This window comes from Populus trichocarpa, chromosome 1, assembly GCF_000002775.5.
Source record: "Populus trichocarpa isolate Nisqually-1 chromosome 1, P.trichocarpa_v4.1, whole genome shotgun sequence".
NCBI lineage: Eukaryota > Viridiplantae > Streptophyta > Magnoliopsida > Malpighiales > Salicaceae > Populus > Populus trichocarpa.
This window is the reverse complement of record NC_037285.2, coordinates 19,347,511-19,371,789: the sequence shown is the minus strand read 5'-3', so window position 1 is coordinate 19,371,789 and position 24,279 is coordinate 19,347,511. Positions and strand designations below refer to the sequence as shown.

General features: G+C 32.3%; 1 protein-coding gene across 1 annotated transcript; it reads left to right on the top strand.

Moving 5' to 3' along the window:
- Window positions 1-4,417: 4,417 nt before the first annotated feature.
- Window positions 4,418-15,665, top strand: LOC18094825 (serine/threonine protein phosphatase 2A 55 kDa regulatory subunit B beta isoform). The gene is made up of 14 exons (XM_006369195.3): window positions 4,418-4,849; window positions 7,036-7,139; window positions 7,274-7,372; window positions 7,475-7,594; window positions 8,416-8,616; window positions 9,524-9,615; window positions 10,738-10,856; window positions 12,781-12,904; window positions 12,986-13,109; window positions 14,365-14,433; window positions 14,525-14,616; window positions 14,716-14,793; window positions 14,879-14,946; window positions 15,063-15,665. Exons 1-14 carry the CDS (start codon window positions 4,738-4,740, stop codon window positions 15,197-15,199), a joined length of 1,539 nt encoding a protein of 512 aa, XP_006369257.1. The 5' UTR covers window positions 4,418-4,737; the 3' UTR covers window positions 15,200-15,665.
- Window positions 15,666-24,279: the final 8,614 nt, after the last annotated feature.

Sequence of the window (24,279 nt, the reverse complement as noted above, 5' to 3'; positions counted from 1 at the left end):
TAATTTAGTCATTTTAATATGCTTTAAAAAGTAAAAATTTAAAAAAGCCCCTAGAAATCAGTTAAATAAGTTTTTCTTTTATGAGTAATTTAATCATTTTACCGTGTTGTCCTTGTTCAATCTAGTAATGACTAATAAACCTTGCGAAAAGATTGTATTAGCCTCAGTAACTAGACCATTGTTTTTTTGTTAAGAAGAACAAAATAGTCATTATATTGTTTCATTCCATAGTGTTTTATATTAGTGTTCACAGTGAAACACTGATTTATTTTAGCTTTTTGTTAATAAAGTCAAAGCTAAAATTTTCGCTTAAAATACTCAAAACATAAAAAAGAACAACATTTAGGCTTACTAGTCCATTGGCCCGCACTCCGTCGCAGGTCGGAACAATTTGTTAAAAATGTAAAAAAAAAATGTTAAGAGTTTTTTTTTACAATGTTATTAAACCTGGTCAAATGGATCAATCTTGAAACTTTCGACTCATTGTTTGTTTAACTTAAGTTTCCAATTAAACTGCGTGGGAGCTAACCCGAATTAAATCGATTGATTTAATGGGTCCAAATGCAATCTTGATGACTAATAAAAACATGGCTTAACTTAAAAAAAAAACCAATAATTAAAAGAATGAGGGTTAAAATTAAAATAAAAAATAAATTAAAGGGAAACAATAAATTTTCAATTTGAGAGTTAAATTGAAAAGAATAAAAACATTAACAAAAGAAAAGAAATGAGGTTCAAAATGAAAAAAAAAAACACAATATAAACTTGGATTGAAGGGTAAAATTTAAAAACAAATTTATAGAAGGGTCAAGGTAAAAAATAAAAAATCTAAAAAATAAGGATAAGTTGAAAACATCAATACATGATAAGAAAAAAATGAACTTGTAGAATTTTCCAATGTGTTTTTTTACATTAAAAACCCTAAATGTAAATTAAAAAACTTATTCATATATATAATTAAATAAATCAAGAACCTTTCTGTAAAGAAATTAAAAAAAATAGTCATTAATGATAAATAAAAACAAAATTAAAAAAAACAAGAGACAATATAGATCTGAGTATTTAATATCGCAATACGAGTCATTTATCTAATTGTGTTTAATGAATTTGTTTATTAAAATAAATTTATAATAGAAATCGACACGCATATAAAATTTATTAAATAAAAAAAAAGACATTATACAAGGTTGCACATATTAAAAATATTATCAAAATAATTATTTTTTATTTTTAAAAATAAATTTAATATATAAAAAATATAAAACAATTACAAATGAATCATACTAACCTCTTCAAAAATTAAACACATCCAATATAATTAAAAAATAATCACTATTTAAAAAAGAATAAATAAAAAAAATCATAAAGAAGTAAAATACAAACATAAAAAATTGTTTTAAAAAAGACATGTAAAAAAAGGTTTAAAATAAAAAAAGCAAATGTATGAAAACCTAAAAAAAAAAAAAAAAGAGGTCAAGTGCTATGAATAAAGGGTCGTGTGCATCCTGGGGGGGTTGCCAAATTTAGTTTGACGACGCGACGCTCCCTTAGCATACAACTCGTCGTCTAGAATCTCCATATTTTAGTTATTGTGGTGGCTGGAAAAATAGAGTGGTTGTTTTTTTTCTTTTGAAAACTCATTTTCAACCAAAAACACATAGAAAACATCTTATAAACCTTGTTAAATCAATCTATAATATTCAAAAGCGCAAAAAATCACTTTAGAACCCAAAATTAACCTGAAACCCAAAATCTTCCCGTGCTCAGATCTATTTTTAGACACTTTCAAGGAAAAAAAAATACCCAATTTGAACTCCACTCATCATATGAAACCATTGAGAACAAAAATCTACTATTTTGGTGGTCAGAATCGTCGCAACAACTTTCTTTCTAGGCCAGAATCTGGCAATCCCCTCTCTCTTTCTCTTCCCATAAAAAAAGAACTAAAAATGATGAAAATAAAGTTTGATACCAAAATTAATTTTTTTAAAATTAGAGGGACTGGTCACCTAATAGCTAAAAAAGGTGAGGGTCTCAAATGTATTTTTCAAATAAATTTGAAAGCCACAACTTATTTTACCTATGCTTTTCACTCCAGCCCTTTGATTTTCAATTTAATCTTTTTTTTTAAATGCAATTGGGTGCTAATTGGGGCTCGATTGTGCAAATTAAACATTTTAGGATGAAATTGAAAATTTTGAAAAAAATCACTGCTACAATCCACGGTGATTTGTGAGAGGATGATCAAAGATTTTAGCTACAATATAGTTTGATACCGAAATTAATTTTTCTAAAATTAGAGGGTCTGGTCATCTAATAGCTAAAAAAGATGAGAGACTCAAATGTATTTTGTAAACAAATTTGAAAGTCACAACCTAGTTTAACCACGTTTTTCAAGCCCTTTGATTTTCAATTCAATCTTTAAAAAAAATAAAATGCAATTAAGTACTAATTTAGACTCAATTGTGAAATGAAAACATTTTAGGATCAAATTTAAAATTTTTAAAAAATCATTACTCTAAATCACAATAATTTATAAGATAATTATCAAATATTTTAGCTATAATATTTTTCTCACAAGGTTTAACATATGTTAATTATATATATATATATATATATATATATATATATATATATATATAAACAACACTTAAGCTTGATCTTTCTCTTTATTCTATTAGACTGAGAATGAGAAGGCTCAAAGTAAAAACACCCTTATATATATACAACACTTAAGCTTGATCTTTCTGTTTATTCTATTAGACTAAGAATGAGAAGGCTCAAAGTAAAAACACCCTTTTAAGCCATAAGCCCAAGCCCATTCAATATATATATAAAGATGATAGAGTTTGGTCCCTTAAAGTTTGGTGCAAACAATGTTTTCAACTGTGGCTCCCTTAAAATATGATTTGTCTAGGTATTTTAACTATTCATTATATTAGTCTACATCAATAGATTTTTATGAGGTTAAATCTTGCGGGTTATGTTGTGAGTTAGATTAATTTTTTTTAATGTAAAAACATTATATCTAAGTTACAAGAAACTTTTTAATATTGTCTAAAACCTAGTTTAATGGGTCAAATTTGATAACTCTTAACCCGACTCGTTGCCTAACTTATATTTAAATTAAGTAATGTGAGAGTTGTTTTGACATTACCCAGTTGACTTAGTGGGTCAAAAGAAAAAAAATCAAAGGATAAAAAAAACCAAATAACAAAAAAAAAATGTCTTTTTGGCTTTTAATAAAAAATCCAAAGTGAGATGTTTAAAAAAATATTGAGACGTCTACATATTGAATTGATTTGAGTAATCTTGGGTTAACTCGCTAAATCGATTAACTAGGTCATAGATTTCATTAGGTTTAATAAATTTTTTATTATTTAATTATATGATATAAAAAATTTGAAGAACAATTTCAAAATTAAAAAAAAAATTAAATAAAAAATTCAACAAATAATCAATATAAAAAGAAGGCCAAACCAAGTGTAAGGCCTGAGTGGCCTAACATGCATGGCCTTAAGAAAAGCCTAAGAGTGTAGGCTTGGAAAAACCCCATTTGTCTATACCATTTTTATTAATAAATTATTTAAAATATCATTAAAAAATTTTAACCACCATCATTTTACACCACTATTATTAATCATTATCTTTACTTTTAATCTTGTTTTTATTATGAATATTGTCGATATCATGTTATAATATTATCATCGTAATATACTATCATCACTGTATTTGTTTACATCATGACATTGTGAATTATTTTAGGAGTCATCATATTTTTGTTTTCTAATTCATGGTTAGAATTAACTTCTATTCCAAATTTTTAAGAATAACAATATAACATTAATCACATATATAATCTTCCTTTTCTTTTGTTCATAGTATATTAACTTATTTTTCAAGTGAACCTGTATTTTATTTTAAAAATAAACAGTCTCTTCTCGAAGAAATATTATTTTAAATAATAATAATAATAACCAATTAACCATGCAATGTGTGGGCTACAAACAAGTAATTCAATAGTCAAACAGCAAAACCAAATGCAGGAAGAAAAGACAACACCAGTTTTTGGCAAAACCAACAAACCTCGGTCATAAGTTAGGTTTTTCCGGTGCTATTTCTCATCACAACCGTTTGATGCTATGATCTGCTGAAAGTCTCATTGAGCTAAAAGATAAAAAGAGTCCCAGGAACAAATATCAAAGCCTAGTATTTGGTTGTCATGCTTCCTATTCTCCCTGGTCAATTTATACCACCACTTTTTTTTCTTTTTTTTCATTTTTTTTAAATAAACACCACTAAAATCCCCATTTTCTCCTTTTACAAACAAAGACAAACCTTTTTCTTTCTTTCTTTCTTCTTGTTTATTTTGGTGTGTGTGTGTGTGTATATATATATATAATTTTTTATATAGAGAGAGAGTGTGAAATTTTATTTTTCTCATTTAGGCAGAGAAATAGAAAGGTAAAAAAAGAAGAAGCCACACCCAACCATAAAAAAAAAAAGAGAGAGGAGAGGCGAATGGGAGAGAGCTCTCTTTCAATGGTTGAACTATTATTATTAGTACAAAATACATCTCTCATTTAAGAAATGAAAATGTCGAGGATGGGTTTTGGTGGGTTTCTAATATTGAGTTGAAAGATGCGATTTTTTTTTTAATTCTCACTGACTGAATGGTTGATTTGACTGGGTCTGAGAGTTAATCTGGTCTATTTGATTTCTGATCGTCTAAACAAAATGAACGGTGGCGATGAAGTCGCTGAAGCTCCGGCAAGTCCACCACAGCCTCTAGAGTGGAAATTCTCTCAGGTATTCGGTGAACGAACAGCCGGTGAAGAAGTACAAGAAGGTAATATGTTATTCATTTGGATCCACATAATATTTGGTTTGGGTTTTGCTAATTAGGGTTGGTTTTTGGGTTTTGGATCCGAAATGGATCGGGGGTCATTCAGATATTGTGTTTTGGTTTGTGGGTCAATGAGTTGTTTTTTTGTTGTTGTCATTTGAACAATTAGAGTGACTGATTCCCATTTGTGAGATACTTTAATTAATCGAGTAGTGGGTCAATGAATATTTTTTGTTGTGATTTGAACTAGTAGAGTTACTGATTCCAATTTTTTTATACGTTAATTAATCGAGCAGTAGTAGTAGTAGTCTAGTGAGCTTGGTGAAGTGAGTGGAGAACTTAATGGTTATAGTTTGGATCTTAATGATACTGTATAACCAATGGTTGATATGTCTGATTTAGTGAAATGTATTGATTTTTATGTTTATGTGGATAGTAATTTCTTCGGTTGATAGTTGATACATTTTACATATGCATACATGTGAGTAGGGCAGGTTCAGTGATAGACTTATGTTTTGTTGTTTTGTCTTCTTATTCATAGTTCAAGAACAGCGTTTGTAGAGATCTGGAGAGACTTCTTTAGAGTTGAATAGAGCTTTAGTTTTTTTAGTTTTATTTTTGCGTCAATGTCCCTGGATGTTGCTTGATTTGGATAGGTTTGAGATTAAACTGAATGGATTTTTCTGCATCGTTTCCAAACTTGTGGAAATTAAAATAAAGTGTTTCTCAGATATGGAGGAGTTTTACTAGAAAGAAACCCCATAGAAGACATGTCATTGGTGGTTTGTCAAGAGATATCACTATATAATGAGTTATTGAATTTGGATACAATCTGATGATGGCGAGATGGATGAAATTCCAGAAAAAAGGAACATGTATATAATTTTTAAAGCTCGAGAGGGTATGAAAAGAGGCAGGTTGTGGGGATCCTGTGTCCCATTCATTGCTGAAGTGGAATGAAATCTTTGAACATGAAGAAGGATTATTAGAAGTTATTTAAATTAAGATGAAATGAAGGAGCAATCCAGTTATGTTTCCACTGAAGCAGGATTTTGGGAAATAACATTTGGAACAGTCTTGACTTGCATCTTTGCATGAACTGTAGCTTTGAAGAGTGCAATGTTTTCCATGACGGTTGCATGTCTAAAACTCATTACATTGCAGATGAGATGATGGAGCTATAAGAATAAACATAATGACCAGTAGCAAGTGCCAAAGCTGACTGCCAGCAGTTGGGATGCCAAGGTTTATGACTTTGAGGTAATTCGGTAAAGAGTGACCTTGAGAAATGGATGTTTCCTTTTGATAGTTTCTTCTATTGAGGACTTGATGTAGAAGATAGGATTGTATATCCTTATTTAAACAAGGAACAGAGAGTCTTGTTCAGTGCTCAGGGAGTATGGACTTACGCTGACAATTTGTTGCTGAAAGTATGTATTTCTACCTAAGAAATCACTATAATTTCTCTAGGAGGATTCCATCACAGAGTGGTCTTCAAAGCTACTTTATTTCATTTGGAAAAGATTGATGTTGATTCTAGCATGACTTCATCAGACGAGACTTTTTCGAGAAACTTACCTTTGATGTCTCCTTTTGGTTCAAGAAGGATGGAGTTGCAGAATTGTGCCATCACTGTTATACTTTGAGTATTTGATTGTTATTGCCCTTGTGAATTTTCTGTTTGGTGCTCAGGGAAATAGAATGGCTGTTTGTTTGGTTGTAAAGTACAACTGTATGTGGTGGAGTCTTGAGTTTGGTTATCTGTTGCCGGAACAAATGAATTTTAGCAAAAGATTCTGCAACATTGGGAGAAAAGGTTAAATTATTTCTTATATTATCTTTTGTTTATGCAAACAAATGCTTACCATACTGTGTACCTCCAGCAAGTGCAAAGGGCTATCCATCCTAGGAGTTGTGTTGGTGTCCTATTGGATCCTGTTCCAATCTGCTGCTCATCGAGAGCCCGTAGCTTCTTTCTTTATCTGGGCATCAATGATAACGATTTTGGTTTTTCTTATTCTTATTTTCATGCTGCATATGTTCTTTGCTTATGTGTTTGTTCATTTGTTTGTTATGCCTCTTTTCAACAAGATCATATATTTCGTTTTTGCTACATAATATTCTTCACAGCTGTATGGCAGGACATGTGATAAAATTCCTCAAATCTTGTTTTGTGTTTCTTTCCGCAGTTGATATTATTTCAGCTATTGAATTTGATAGATCTGGTGATCATCTTGCTACTGGTGACCGTGGAGGCCGCGTGGTTCTCTTTGAGAGGACTGACACTAAGGATGTGTGTTCTTTCTTCCTTTTATAGCTTCACCTGTAAAATCCAATATTGATATGCTTTTGCTAATTGTTTCTTGTTAGTGGATTTATTGTCCTGCTAGCGGCAGCATCATGATGATTTCGTTCTCTAATGTGTAGCATGGCGGATCCAGAAGGGATCTGGAGAGGATGGGTTACCCAATTAGTAGGCACCCCGAGTTTCGTTATAAAACAGAATTTCAGAGCCATGAACCTGAGGTATTATTTTCTGTCTTTTATTCCTGGCTTGATTTCAGATGCATTTTTTCAGACCACGCTTCGAACATTCACTCTTGTGTGTTCAATTTTTTTTGCGGTCAGTTTGACTATCTCAAGAGCTTAGAAATAGAGGAGAAAATCAACAAAATCAGATGGTGCCAAACAGCCAATGGTGCTCTCTTTCTCCTATCTACTAATGATAAAACCATCAAGTATTGGAAGGTAGGAAAGGAACCTTATCTTGAAGCTTGATGAAAGACCTTGCACTTTTCATTTATCATGTCTGCTTGCGAGCTCATTACAGCATTTTCAACTACCTAGTTTGTTATTGAGCTACCTGGCCAGTGGCCAGGATGCTTGTTGTGTACACATGGCATATTGAGAGAATACATATAATCACTTTTTAAGTTGATCTGCTTTGAGGCAATGTTTATCAAAGTTCTTAATTAAGTTTTGGTTTGTCTTTGAATTTGTCCATTCAATAAATCATGCATGCAACAGTGTCTAGATATAGCTTAAATGGGAGTATGTATATCAAACTGTGCATGGCATGCTATGGTGCCTCCTTGATGTGTCAAGTGCATATAGGTTGGTACTGATTTGCTGCTTTATAGAAACACTGCAACTTAGTGCATGATATAGAACTATATTATTGACCCTGTAATTAGTCTGGGTGTTGCTTTAGAGAGGTTGAATGGGTAGCAGGCATCACCAGGAATATATGCAGATGGATTTTCATAATCTGTGCTCAAATGTGGGCTTCTAATCATGACCCTGTAATTAGTCTGGGTGTTGCTTTAGAGAGGTTGAATGGGTAGCAGGCATCACCAGGAATATATGCAGATGGATTTTCATAATCTGTGCTCAAATGTGGGCTTCTAATCATGATGGCTAGATGTATCAAAAGAGACATTTGTGGGATATCTCATATATCAACACATTGTCCTTACTGCTTCAAGTGATATTTTTATTGATTTTTGATCTATGGTTGCTACATTCTTGTCCACTTATTTATTTGATATTTTTTTATGAGAATTGTACAGGTCCAAGAAAAGAAGGTGAAGAAAATTTCTGAGATGAATGTGGACCCTTCAAAAGCTGTAGGAAATGGTGGCGTTGCCAGTTCAAGTAATTCAAGTATTGGTAAACAATATCTTGCAAATGGAGGAGACAAGTCACACAATTTACCAAGCAATGACTTGAGCATTTCACCTGGGGGTTTTCCATCATTGCGTTTACCTGTGGTAATTTTAGTTAAACAAGTCTTTTTTTTTTCCTCTGTGAATTGGTTGTGTTTTTGAAATAAGTAAAATTATCTCCAGTTTTCTCATATTTTTTGAAAAAATCGAAAATAAACATGCTAATACCTAAAAGAGCAGGAAGTGCAATTTTTTTAATGGATTGGTTCCCCTATGTAACTTTTAATATAGAATTTTTCATTACTTTAAAACCTGGTCAATTGATTTGCTAATGTATAAATGGAAGTCAAACCTTGTTTTTCTCACTTCAAATGTACCATGTAGGAAAGGGCCATTCATGAAAAATCACAGGAGAGAAAAGAAATAACAGGCCTTAAGACTTTAAAATGGAAAGATGAATACACAGTAGAACAGACCATATGAAAAAGCTTGGCATCTTTCGAAACAGACTGTTATTCAATGATAACCAAAATCCACAATGCTCAAAAAACTGAAGGAAATCCTAACAATTAGATCACATAACAGCTGAAGACCAAATGAAATCTAAAGCAACTAAACACTCTGAAAGAATTTTCACATATCTCCACTTTTCACATATGACCATGATTATACATCATATGAATATTGCTTTCTTAATGGTCTCCTTGTCCAAGGAACAATGCTTTCAATTGATTATGTAAGCTTTCTATGTTATTGGTGCAGTGTTTTATGCAATGTGGTTCCTGAATGAAATTTAGATGAAGTTGGTTCCCCCTGTTCCTTCTATGAGTGCCTTTTAATATTTTTTTTTTAAAAATATACGAGACAGGAATCTAATCCTAGAAGTCCTTTTATTTTCCCGTTTCAGGCAGGATTAGGGGGAATGTTGGTGTGGGTGGTGGTGTTAAAAGGAAATTTTTTTCTGAAATGCTTGTATCATCTTATGTGGATCTAACTCTTATGTGACCCTTAGGTGACTAGCAACGAGACAAGCTTGATGGCTAGATGTCGAAGGGTGTATGCCCATGCGCATGACTATCATATTAATTCAATTTCAAACAACAGGTTATTCCTTTTCTTTTATGGTTGTTTGGAACTTTTATTTGCATTTGGTTTCAGTAGGTGTTGCTCTTCTAAAGTTTCTGTAATTGTTTGGTTCTTGGGTTCATTATTGTACTATGATAAACTTCAATACTTTGTCTACACATTTACATTATTTTCTCTTTCCTTATTGACGATGGAAATCCATCATTACTACTTGGAATCCACAGATTTTCTCTTAAGAAAAAGTGACGTTGTGATAAAAGAGCAGCAGCAGTTGTCTTGTTTATTTTATTGTTGTGTGCTTGTAGCACATTTGGTCCGTAAGGTGCTCTTTTCCTTGTAATGTTACGAGTCCCATGGACTAAATAGGGGACGGAGATGGAGACTGACAAGAATTGGTTTAGTGTACTTTATTTTTTATTTGGAATGCTTTGACCAATGAAAATAACAGTGTTGTGGCTCATATTTTTTAAGATAGACAATATAAGAATGAGAATAGTACAGAGGAACAATTAGGAGAATAAGATATCCTCTGAAGTTGAAGAAACAAAATAAAGAAACATGCCAAGGGTGCACTCAATCTTGCTGAGTACAGCAAAAAAAATCATTTTAAGCCTCCTGATACCCCCATAAAAAAAAGTGTAAACCATAATTCTATCCCATTACAGTTGCCTCAAAATGAAATGATCTTTGAAGATTCTAGGAACCCTTCTGCAGGTTTGGAAAGTTGGTGTTTATTCTCAAAGCGGTGAGCTAATTATCTCACACATTAAATCAGAGGACATTTGAGCTATAAATGCTGTTAGGATTTAGTGCCTTTATGCTGGTGGCTTGCCTTAGTTTTTTTCTTTCTTAATTTTACCTTTTTTCATGTGTTAAATTTGTCATTTTTGAAGAACAAAATTGCACTGTGCATGTGAATTGCTTGGTTTTGGCTAGTGCTTTGTGTTTTAGTTGCCTCTGTTGTGCTAGAAGTTGCATATTGTGGGTTTCTAGACTTGCTAGTTTTGTTCATTGCCTCTATGTGGAACACATAATGAGAGATTGTACTGGAGCATTTCTCTTGGTTTTTCCTAGCTTGTCTGATATTGGTATGGTTTTATTGAAATTTCACTAATCTTCCTACACTGTGATATATTCCAGTGATGGTGAAACTTTTATATCAGCTGATGACCTCCGAATAAATCTTTGGAATTTGGAAATCAGCAACCAAAGTTTCAATATTTGTGATGTCAAACCTGCAAATATGGAGGATTTAACTGGTAAGCCTCTTGGTCTCTGATGCTGATTGTATTAATTATATAAATTTGTGTGATCCACGTACTTTTGATCAAATTTTGAGAATTCTGGTTTTTATGTTTTACTTTCTGGAACTCACTTGGCATCCCCGTTTGAATTCATGAATTCATGAATAGTTATTGGACAATATATACTGTCAGCTTTTCCCCCCTATGGTTGAGTAATTGATTGTTTCAACCAGTGTTGTCAAAGGCGAAAGACACCAAAAGGTGCCGAGCTTGTAAAATGCCCGAGGCGCTAGGTGCATACCTAGGCACTCGCCTGAATGAACCAAGGCGATATGCTATAAATTAAAAAAAATAATATTATATTATATTATTTAAATCTAAAATATATATATATCTTCCCAATTAAGATTACATCATTAGAAAATCAAAGGAAAATATAAAATACCATAACATGGTCATATAAAGTCATATTTTTCACCCTTAAAAAAAAAGATAATTTAAAGTAGTAAGTAGCCAAATAGATTAAAAAGAAAAATTAAATGTCATCATCATTATTCGTTAATCTTCAAAAACATCTCCATGCATGCTTTCCTCTCCTGCACTTGAATCCTCCATATCCTTCATTTCATGATTATAATCGAAATCCTCATCTCTCAAACTATATTGCAGTTGTTTAGAAAAAAATAAAGTATTAACTGTACAGATGTGTTGTTCTTCGACTCTCACTGTTGAAAAAAGAAAGTGTGGTTGGTGTTTCTCTTCTAAGGGTGCGTTTGTTTGCCCGGAAAGTGGTTTTTTGAAAACCACTTTCCAAACTTTCCTGTGTTTGTTTGCCATTAGGAAAGTTGTTCAACGGAAAACACTTTCCAGTCAAAGAAAAATTTGGCTTGATTTCCAGGAAAGTGTTTTCTTTTTATTTTGAGCGAAAAACACTTTTCAGAAGTTGTGAAAAATTTAGAAATATCATATTATTTGCTGATTATATCAAATTTGGTCCTCAAACTTTTAATTGATATATATTTTGTTTGATTTTTTTTTTTAATTTCATCCCTTAAAATTTGATTTAATTTGATTTTTATATTAATTTTGGTCCTTATTTTTATGATTGTTATTTGCTTTTCTCTTATCATTTTTTTAATTGAAATTTTTTATCTATCAAATTTGATGCTCATTCTTTTGATTGTTACTTATTTTATTTGAAATAATTTATGAAATTATAATTATAATTATTTTAATTTCATCATCTTTCAATTTTTTTATTTGTTAGATTTGATCTCCATTATTTTGATTATTATTTATTTTATTTGAGATAATTTATGAAATTAGATTTTTTTCAATTTCATTCTCATTCAACTTTTTAATTTGTAAGATTTGTTCCTCATTATTTTAATAAACTTGAAAAAAAATAAAACATTAATAAGTTATTTTTCAGTGTATTTTCCATAACATAACCAAACATTGGAAAGTGTTTTCCAACTTATTTTCCATGACATTACCAAACATCGGAAAAGAATTCACTTTCCAAGAAAACCACTTTCCAAAAAGAAATTACTTTCCAGCAAACAAATAGGGCCTAAGTGTCCTTCATTGTCTGTTTGTCTTCCACTTTAATGATTTTTTTACCCTATTCTTTGTTTGTTTACAAAAATACCCCTAAGTTGTTTCTTGTGGTAAAATAATAAAAAAAGAAAAATCCAACAGAAAAGGAAGAACTTCAAGCAGGCGCTAGCCTTAGCGCCTCGCACAACCCACTCACAAGGTGCTCGCCTAGGCGACGCCTCATTGAAATCCAACGCCTGAGGCTAATAAAAGTGTTGGGGCCTCACCTCGCCTCGTCTGGAGCGCCTCAGCGCCTCTTGACAACACTGGTTTCAACTGCTAAGTATCTGTATTGCTGATACTCTACTTGATGTCTCAACCTGTACACTTATACCTGCAGAGGTTATAACATCAGCAGAATTCCACCCCAGCCATTGCAATATGTTAGCATACAGCAGTTCAAAAGGCTCAATCCGACTCATTGATATGCGACAATCAGCTTTGTGTGACTCTCATGCCAAATTGTAAGTGTTTTTACTGGCTTTTGTGGAAGTCTTGTTTCAATACTATAAACAGCCCTCCAGTAACATCATCTACTTACACAGGTTTGAGGAACCAGAGGCACCAGGCTCCAGATCATTTTTTACAGAAATAATTGCCTCAATCTCTGATATTAAATTTGCAAGGGATGGAAGACATATACTTAGTCGTGATTACATGACTCTTAAGGTTTGGGTTGATATAATTGCAAAGGTTTTGGTTCATATTTTTTTCATTGAATTTGTTGTATGTCTTTTGGATTCAAATAGTCATAGGAGTCAAGGGTTATTGAATAAAACTGGCCTCTTAAGCATGCTCTGTTATGCGTTTTATGCATAGAAGAAATATCCATCTCTGCAATCCATAGGATGTCCAAACAGTATAATTCCAACTATGCAATATTCATCAAGCTAAATGTCTAGAGATAGAAATTGTTTGTTTCCTGCAAATTTGTTTCTTCTATTAACTGTTGCTGTAAGCTAGACAGAGGAGGTTATGTCTGTAACAAGGTTCTAAGACATTTGACATTAAGTACATAATAGGATATTCTGTACATAAAATTGTGAGGATGGCACTTCTCACATTATAATCTGAAAAACAATAAAGGAAAAAAAAATGTTGGGAGACTGCATGTTGGAGCATTCTAAAACTGTTTTTTCTTTTTGCTTACTTGATCATGTTTTTCAGTGTATGCTATGGTGGCAAAGATAGTTGATTCAGGGAAAATGGGTACTACTGTATGAAATTTTATGATAAATTAAGCATTTTTGCAAGCTGGTCAACACTGAAACCTTGTTTACCTTGAAGCCATTTTGATCAAAGAACAATGTTAGGCATACATTATACTAGCTGATAAAGATGCAGATTTCTGGATGATGGAAAGAGTTTGGATTGATGATGCATGCCGTGTTATTTTGTAATGTTAGAGATTTTTATTCTACTTGGACTTGTTAATTTCACATGTTTGGAGGGCATGAGTACATTATAGGGACTTTCTTATTTGTTCTCCTTTTTTTTTCAATTCATCTGTTCCGAGAAATTGTTTTTCCCTAACTTTAAAATGTTTGGTTTAGTATATTTGTCTATTGGAATATGGGAATGAGTAAAAAAAGGGAAAAACTCATCTTTCTAGACTTGCTAAAATTAGAAACCAAGTTTTCCAAGAAAAAAACATTTATCTGGTAAAAACAATCTGTATAGTTTTCTATTTTCTTGAAAGATTTTTAAAAAAACTGAAAAATATCTCAAAAATATCAAACGTATGTCATTTTTTTTCTATTACTTCTGGTTTGGCTTTGTGCGAATGTTTAAAAAAACTACAACCTAGTTTTTAGAGTGGTTGATTTTATTTTCATGATACCTAAAGAAGTTATTCATGCATGTCCTCTTGATGTTAAGTTTGAATTTTTTTTTTATTCTCAGTTGTCTATTTTCTTTATTGTAGCTGTGGGATATCAATATGGATTCAGGTCCAGTTGCAACCTTCCAGGTTCATGAATATTTAAGACCAAAGGTGAGATTCCTTTCTTTAGACAGCTTAACCTGAAAATTTTCTTTGTTAAGCCGTGTCCATTCTAATTATTATATTTTTTGAATTTACCCAGTTGTGTGATTTATATGAAAACGATTCCATCTTTGATAAATTTGAGTGTTGTTCGAGTGGTGATGGATTGCGAGTTGCAACAGGCTCCTACAGGTCTGGTTCTTACATGTCCATACATCTGGTGACTGTATTATTGTTATTGACATCATCTCTCCATGTGCCATAATATGTTATTTCTTTTCATGTCCAAAGCAATCTGTTCCGAGTGTTTGGTTGTGCCCCGGGAAGTACTGAGGCATCAACTTTAGAAGCCAGCAAAAATCCAATGAGGTAGTTTCTGATTGATAGAACAGTGAGATTGAAACCAATGATAGTTAATATGGGATATCTTATAAATCTTGAATTACAATATTAGGAGACAAGTCCAGACCCCTTCAAGGCCTTCAAGATCCCTAAGCAGCATAACACGTGTTGTAAGACGGGGTCAGTACCTTCACTTTTCCTCTTCTTCCTTCCTACCTTGCACCCCTCTTCCATGTTCTTTTGTTATCCTAACAACTTGTTTTTATTATATTAATCTGGAGATCACTCACTAACAGGAGCAGAAGGCCCAGGAGTTGATGCAAATGGAAATTCTTTTGATTTCACCACGAAGTTGCTTCACCTAGCATGGCATCCAACTGAAAATTCCATTGCCTGCGCTGCCGCAAACAGCTTATACATGTACTATGCGTAAAGAGATCCACGGAAGAAATGTAATGCTGTTGGAGAAGATTTCTTTTCCTTTCCCACCGAGTTAGGTGGAGGCTACAACAATATTTGCATTTCAAATGCCTTCAACCTGCAGCACTTGCTATGTTATATCGTTGACCTGAAACGGCTATTGAAGAATCCACGAGGAAGCAACATGTTCTCTATGGGGCCAGCCAGATCTCATCCCCCCCCCCCTAAAAAGAAAATTCCATTCCTTTTTCCACCCTTTACAGCGTATCTTCTAAAATAGAAGATGCCATTATGTCCAAGTTGTGTTGGGTTGAAGTCATAAGAAAATGCGATTGTAGCTCTTCTACAGCAAAACGTAAAGGATTTTCAGTATTTGCCACTAGGTTCAAGGTGAATGTAGTTTTACGTAGATCTTGGTGGGAAGGAGCTGTTGAAACTTTCAATGCAATTTTTCAATTGATTCTTTATAATGCTTGAAACTTGAATGTTTTATTCCTTTTGGGTTACTGATTCTTTTGTCTCTAGGATCATCAAGCAAGCTTTACTGACACCAAATGCCATTTGCCCATTCCATACAATTTAGGTGGGAGGATGATCAGTCTCTGCCAGTAGTATCTTCCTTTTGTCCTTATTTAAATGAAATGAGCAAATAAATCTTCACCAGTGTATGACTAGTTATTTTTGGATCTTTTTAATCTGAGATTCTTGAGACTTTATCTTCTAGAATAGTTTTAATTTAGTTAAATCGAAATTATAATTGGTTGTCATATTGCAATTCAAAGCAATTTAGTTTGAGTATGTTGGATTAACCAAATTCTGGAAATATAGGATAAAATCTGAACATAACTTTTTCAAAACAGACTTATTTGCCGAATTGTAGAAACACTAGGGCGGTATTTCCAAATGGAACTAAATTGATGGTTGCAAAAGGAGCTGAAGAAGTCGAATGAAGAATACTACTAGTCATGGTTCTCAATATTCAACCCTTTCGAGAATTTAAACTTTGATAGCACGTGGCAACTGAAATTTGAATTTGACCTGATTCTATCAGATTATTGAAGAAGATTCAAGATTGAACTGTGTGTTTGTTTTATAGCCTTTTGTGGTTGAGTTTGAGGTTAGGTACAATCCATTTATGCACAAAACTCAACCATAAAAACTATTTTTTATTGCTTTTCTTAGCTTTTTTGATGGGTCCCACACACAAAACTCCACCTCCACCTCAAAAACAAACACCCTGTTCAGCCCCCCCTCACATTTATGATATTTTCATAGTCATTCTCGTTGAATTAATCATTGAATAATAGATAGAAGATTTGGGTTGTGTACAATCTATTATTATTATTATTATTATTATTGTTGTTGTTGTTGTTGTTAATATTGTATAACGTGTGAAGCGCGTTGTGGTGAACATCCTCTTGAATCATGATCTTTGTGGTGATGAGTGGAAATAATAAGAAATTCTTATTTTTTATCAATAAAAAAAGAAAGTTACCACCTAATATTTTGGTAACTATGAACCTTAACTGGTCTTAGAGTCTGGATAAGGAGATTGATTATGTATAGGGATTACGTATCATACCTAATACACATTATCTAAGGTAAACGACATTGTTTATCTGTCTGATATAAACTAAAATATTGTTGTGTTTTCTGACTGTTGGTTTGTCTAATGGTTAAAACCAGTCCACCCTAGTAGAGTGGACCATAGCTTTAGGGTCAAGCTTAGCCAGTCTAGAGTCAAAATAGATTTTTTTCATTTTTTCCTTTCAATATCAGGAATAAGTTTTACGTATAAGTTCTTAATCCTTGATATTTAAAAAAAAAAACAAAATAACTTTTTTTTTAGTATTTTTAAAATCTAGACCAAGTTCTTATAAATTTCATAAACTGATTATTAAATTAAAAAATTCATGCAAAGATATCAACAAAACTATTTTTCTTGTATTTTTTTTATTTAAGGATGCTAAATCATACTTCGTATTTTCTTTTTATTTATGCAAATATGATTTTTCTTTTCATTTGTGAGAAACTTGACCATATGCAATTTGAAATAAATTTATATATTTTGAAAGAAAGATTTTTGTTGTTTTTGTGGAAAGAAACCAATTTATTTAATACCAAAAAATATCTCGTGTATAGGTCACAATTTCAAATATTAAATATAAGGGGGGAAAATGTGGGGAATTCAAAATTAATTGCAAAATGATCTTCCAAAAAATTTGAAAATTTATTGAAATTGGATTAAGACCATGTTTAGCATAACATATATAACATGTTTTTATCTAGCTATTTTAAACATGATATCAATTCAAAATGAATTTTTGTTCATTAACTCGAACTTGATCAACACCAAAAATCCACACGAATCTTATTCATTTCACGAACTTTGTTCAAATTTCTTGTCAATTCTAATAAATCAACACAAATTCAAATAATGTCAAAAAAGCAATCACAACCTAAAAAAATAAACTTATAATTCAACATAAATATTTAAGTCATTTCAAAGTCAAAACACACATCAAACCAAATTAACATTGTCCAAATAGTCCAAGAATTATACATAATAATAAGTATTTTGTCGACTAAAGTGCACGATATTTTATTAATTTATCAAAAAAATAATTTGAGGTTATGAATCGACCTTCCAAGGTGTTTAGAGTGTCCAAGAACTACTGGATTAAAGGTTGGAGAACCACTGGAACAATGATGGTGCGTGTATCCACATGTCACTACCATTGGCAGTGCGTGAGTTCACGCGCCTTTGTCATCGGAAGAAAACCAACCATGGGATTTGAAGTGCCTTTTCTTTTATTGGGTTTCCTGAATATTATACACGTAGTAGAAACTATGAAACAAAATTATTCGGGAGTTTCTAAGATGTTTAGGGATTTATTACTTGAAGATCTGATTTTTTTCAGCTTTGAATAATTCTTTAAAGGCTGAGTTGTCACAATCCACAAGATATTCAATTGTCCGGTCTCCAACGGTAATCCACATGAACCACTCATGAGAAATCTCCTAAATCCCTATTTAGGAGAGATGAATTGTTATGCTTCGAGTGCTAACTCTAATTTTGTGTATACATAGTTTTCTGTTTAACATACAACAACTCATAAAAATAAGAGGCATAACTTATTATTTATAGGGTAATTTGAAAAACCATATAAATTAGCAAAATATCAATTTACCCCCTTTATAATATACACATATTAATTCAGGATAATTTTAGAAATTAACTCAATCAAGTCCTTATTTGATTTTTCTAGTTCTAGAAATATAATTCATGTATTAATTATATTCTAGTCCTTAATTTCTAAAATATATTTTAATCAAGACATACTTAATCAAATCATCCCATTTTAATTTCTAACTAATGGTTCTTAATGTATGTGACCTATTAAGTTTCTAATATGTTGGTCTAAATATAAATTATAATTATAATTAAATAGAATTAAATAAATTAAACAATTTAATTTATTATCAATTAAATAATTGATTAATTTATATTTGAAGATTAAGTGCATTGTCTAGCAACATATCATGACCCCCAAAATATTAAAAAAGTCATTAGTGGTTTGACTTAACCTTTTAGTGATCAGTTTCTTAGTGTAATTAATATCCTTTCATAAAAAATGTTCCGATTTAACATTAAAACATAGAGTATATCTGCCATGTTAAATCATATTTGTTCTCTATATAATACTCATTGATCGTTTGAATAAGATTTGAAACTCTTTTCAAATCTCATTCCACATTGATCAAGGATTTCTCAGTCAATATTATTTGAGAACAGATGAAATATTTTTCCTAATTCACCTAGGGTAATGAATCTTCTCCTGATTACTCAAGTACCTTCATATAGTTCATGCTATATCCAATGTCTACCCTTTTGTTACTTCAATTAAGATAACATGTAACAAGATCAAAATATAATATTCTCTATATAAGATGACTTAGTGATCTTAAGTCTAAGGATCACTTACATAATCATCACATGAGCCTTTCCAAAAACATAGGTGATTTCTTTATATGGAATTCTCATGCGGGTCAGTTCAATGTATGTGTATTATAACATGCACCTATATATTAGTTCTACGTATCCCTTATACCTTAGCTTATGAGAATAATTATTTCTTTTTATAAAGAAAAAAACATAGCATGTATCAGTCTTTATGACTTTAATGAATGTCTAGTATTTAAAAGAGCATCGACTAAGAACATTTTAAGAACAATGCTTTAATGTAATAGAAATCTCATAATTATAACAACTTTATACTTTTCTTTACAAAACTTTTTTTTATCTCATGGACTTTATTTTTACTCTAGATTCATTAATCTAATATTATATGAATATTAAGATAAATTAAGCTTTATTAATAATAAATATGTATTTACATGAATATAATAATACCACGTGTAACCAACTAATTGGCTACATAGCATATTAAATCAACACCTTTCTCTTTCTATCTACACCGACCATGTAACAAAAGGCAAACTAAAACCAAAGAAACAAATCATAAAAAGTTTCAGGTCCTTTTCTTTTCTTTCTTAGATCTGTTAAGACCAAGACTATGATGCAATTAGAGTGTATGCCATCGTAGGAGGAGGTCAAAGAGATGACGTCGATTTCTCAGTTGTTATTGTGGATGGAATGGAGAAGATAAAGAACTGCTGGTTGCTAGAGAGATAGAGCAGTGGGTAGCTTGGATAAAAGATGAGAAGCCATTCGCGGTGGTGCTCATGATGGCGTACTGCTAAAGCTGGCGTTGTTAGATATGCTATTAACAAGAGTTAATATGATGTTAAGGAGCTAGTGGTTGAAGCTAGTGGAGGAGGTTGTTTTGGATGAGAGAAATAGAGAGAGAGTTGTTGTTGTGAGGGAGAACTCACTGTTACTGCTGGTGTTGAGGGTTTGAGAGATGGTGTTGCCTACTATTGTTGAGGCTGGTCGTGAAATGAGGGAAAATAGGTTTTTGGTGTGTGGTAGCCAGTGACTTAGAGAGCAATGTTGGATTTTTTTATATTTTTTTTGGCTAACAGCTGATTGGTAAAAACAAATGTCTAGGTTTTTCTTGTCTTTTTAGGGGGAAGAGTTGGAAGGTGCTGGATTTGAGGAAGAAGATGGAAAGAAGAGGTTAGTTTGTTGTTGGTTTTGGGTCTCAGATAGGAAGGGTAAAGAGTTGTTGGGTTTTTTTTTGTTTTTCTTTATATTTGGATTGAGAGAGGACCAATGACCGTGGAGATTTTGTGATACGATCCAAGGAAGGTCATATTTAGATTTTGTCGTAAAATTTTCTACTATTCAATTTTACGCTATTGAGCATAACTTCAAATTCAACCGTTGGATCGAGCTAAAACTTTACCAGAAGATTCCAAAGGTATTTTTCTATATTGGGGTAAACGTTTAGGTGAATTAGAGTTCGGGAAGGACTTGCGATATAGATCAGATTAGGCTGTACGAATTTTGTTATTTACTTCCTTTTGACTTGTGGGCTTTCTATTTGGCAAGTATCCTTTTCCTACAAGGATGTGGTAGCTTGTTTTGGGAATTTTCTAGGTTTACAAGGGTCTTTAATAGGTTCAACATAGTTTCTAAGTGGCAAGGATTCATTAATGTTTCATAATTCTTTTCTTATAAGGATTCCGTATTCATCTTAGTTACACAAGAAAAGAATGGCTGGCGGTATTTAATGACACATTGGTTTCTAGGATCATTAGGTAGATAAAGACTAGGACTTATGGGCTTTATCTTTATTTTTGTTAGCTACAACCCAAGGCTTGTTTGGGCTTAATTAATACTTTGTTTTTAGCTAGGATCCAAGGCTTGTTTAGATCAGGTTATGGGCTTTTTTGTTTAGGGTTTTTGGGTTAGTTCAGCCCATAAAGCTAGATCCATTAGGGTTAATGTTTTTAGAACTATTTAAACATATGTAACTTAAATTTCAGCAGCAATTGATGAAAATTACTTCTGAATTTTTTAGTTTTAATGTGTGAGAGTGATTTTTGCATTCTTCAGTTCTTGAACGAATTGAATCTGACTTATCGAAGATTAACTGACTTTGTGGCATCATTCTACTTCATTCCAATATTGTTGTTGCCTTGGAGCAGGTTTTCATTGTATCACACTCCTATCAGACCTATTTCGGTTTTCTAGGATCAGATCTTAATCTTAATTGTGGGTTGCGTGACCACGTGATCACGAGGTTCGTATCATTTTGGGTTCTGGTAGAGTAGGTCGTGGTGTGGAGATCATGAGCTATGTTTTGGTGTTGGTCTTCAGATGGATTATTGAGGCTGATCTGTTGTTGGTTTGAGAGTTGAGGTTGATTTAGAAAGGGTTAGCTGCTGAAGGGTGTGACTAGTCTTTTTTTGAAAAAATCTGGTGGTCGTGAGTTGTTGGTAAATAGAGAGGTTGCTTATCAACATGGATGAAAAGGCATAGGGAGAGAGATGGCATTGATGGTGGTTAGTGATGGGTCAGTTGGTTATGGGAGATTGTTGATTGGTGCTACGAAAGAAGATAAAAGCAGCTGAGTTTGGTTCTTTTATTGGTTTCAGAGGGATGATGGCAACAGAGAAGGTGATGAAAGCTAGTGAGGATGATCTTTGGTTTTTAATTGCTATGAGAGAGGGCTGGTGGAGAAGAAAATGAGGGGTTCTTTTTTTGTATTTTTGTTTATGAATGGATGCTAGTTGGAGAGTGTGAGCTGATGAGTGGGAGACATAAATGTGTGGGCCATGTTTTTTGAGGCTGGGTGATTTTTGCTATAATTAATTCTCTTCCAAAATCCCCCCTCTTTGTGTGTGTGTGTGAGATTCCCTTACTATTTATAGGAAAACTAATTTGTCTATTTCCTCCTAATTGCTTGGTCACCAAGCAAACCAAAATCATTTTGGTCCCTCGTTTTTTTTTTTTGCACTTTTAGCCCCCTGTCCAAATATTTTTTTTTCTTAAAACAGGCATCATCAATGTTGATTTGATGATAAAAGTAAATCAATGATTTTGAAATGGATGTGTTAAATGCTAAAAACACGCGTTGAAAATAAATTTTATAATTTTTAATTCTTTTGAAAAGACACTGAAAATGCTAAAAACGACTCAAATACGTCAAGAATATATTTTTTGGATTTTTTATTGTTTTTTTCTCTACTTTTTGGATTTTTTTAAAAAATAATAAAAAAAGAGGTTAAAACTTGAGTTATGATAGTCAAAACTCAATTCTGACCCCCTATTTTTGTATATATTTTGAAAAATTACAAAATCTAAAAAAAATATATCTTCTCAATAATTCTAGTTAATTTTAATTATTTTGTTATTTTGCTTCATTTTTATTTATTTTTTGTGTAAAAACTGAAAATCATAAAAAAAAATACAAAATATAAAACAAAATTAAAAATAAAAATAGTTAGGGATTGAAATTGGGCCAATAATTGAGCATTATAGGAAAAAATGAAGTTTGAAAATTTTTGAGATACAATTGAGGGTTAAGTTGAAAACAAAATTAAGAAATGGGGTCAATTTGATTTATTCTAGCTAAGATTAAAAGGAATTCAAATTTTAAGGAAGATTTTGAAATAAATAGTCAAAATAAGAACTCAATTAAGGATTTATTTAAGATTTGCATAATCTTGTGTAACCAAGGGTTAAATTGAAATTAAAAAGATCAATTAATTCAATTTAGGGTTTCTATTGAAAGCAATTAAAGATTAGAGACATCTTAATTGAGAAAAATTCAAAAGCCAAGACTGTAACGAAAAAGATTAAATATTGAAGGGATCAATTAACTATTTTCATAATTTCGTTTTAGACTAATCAATGCAGTCAAATCTTCTAATAGAAGATTTCAATTCCATATTTTGATATCCCAAGATCCAGCAATTACAACAATCAATATCCTAATTACAGCTCTCAAATTCTAGAATTCTAACCCAAAATCTTCAAATCCTAAATTATTCCCACAATCCTTGTAACAAATTGGAGGAAAATAAAATGATGAAGAGAGAGAGTTTTGCATGAAGGATCAGGGAACCTCTTGGTTTTCTTCTTAAAATGAATAATGGTGTTCAATATCATTTATACACAACTTATCTAACAAACTATTTTGTCTCTTTTCTTATGAAAAAAGGCCCTCAACTAAATAAGGAAAAATAGAGAAGGAATAATTACAAATAATTCATTTTGTTGCAGCATGTTGTGTTGCTGTTGTTCTGCTGGTGTGGTGCTAGCTATTCTGTTGCAGTTCTGTTACAGGTTGGTGCTTGGTGCATGCTAAATGGCATGCTGCTGATGTGGTGTCTAATATCCCCCCATAAGATGGAGAATAGAGATTAACTATTCCCATGTTGGACAAATGCTGCTGAAAAATAGAAGAAGGAAGAGCTTTGGTAAAGATGTATGCTAGTTGACATTGAGAAGCAACATGAGAAGTGGTGATGAGACCTTCCTGTATCTTGTCACGAATAAGATGACAATCCAATTCAATATGTTTTGTGCATTTGTGAAAAATTGGGTTTGCAGCTATGTGAAGAGCAGCTTGGTTATCACAATAAAGTTGAGCAGCTTGAGGATGAGAAATACAAAGATCCTGAAGGAGATATCGAAGCCAAGTGAGTTCTAAGCAGGTGGAGGTCATAGAACGATATTCTGCCTCAGCTGAGGAGCGAGAGACAACATATTGTTTCTTGGACTTCCAAGAAATAAAAGAGTCTCTAAGGAATATGCAATAACCTGTGACTGATCTTCTTGTGTCAGGGTAGGAAGCCCAATCAGAGTCACAGAAGGCTTTGAGTTGAATATGTGAGGAAGAAGATAATAAAATACCTTGTCCAGGTGCAGATTTAATGTAACTGTCGCACGTGTGGGGCGTTGCGGCGATCGTCCACCACTCTCAGGGAAAATATAATGGTTTACCTGGCAAATGTGGAGAGACAAGGAATTCTTGTCTCTTATCAGTAAAATATGGACTGGGAGTCGCCACCTAGTATTCTGGTCACTAGGAACCCTAACTGGTCTCAGAGATCGGGAACGGAGACTGGTTGCGTAAAGGGAAGGTATTAGCACCCCAACTACGCCCTACCTAAGTAAGC

Bases quoted from the DNA above. Each gene is read 5' to 3' on its own strand.
- LOC18094825 (XM_006369195.3), top strand. From the start codon at position 4,738: ATGAACGGTGGCGATGAAGTCGCTGAAGCTCCGGCAAGTCCACCACAG. The intron at 12,905-12,985 runs GTAAGTGTTTTT...CTACTTACACAG, and splicing joins TGTGACTCTCATGCCAAATT to GTTTGAGGAACCAGAGGCAC. The intron at 14,947-15,062 runs GTCAGTACCTTC...ACTCACTAACAG, and splicing joins AACACGTGTTGTAAGACGGG to GAGCAGAAGGCCCAGGAGTT.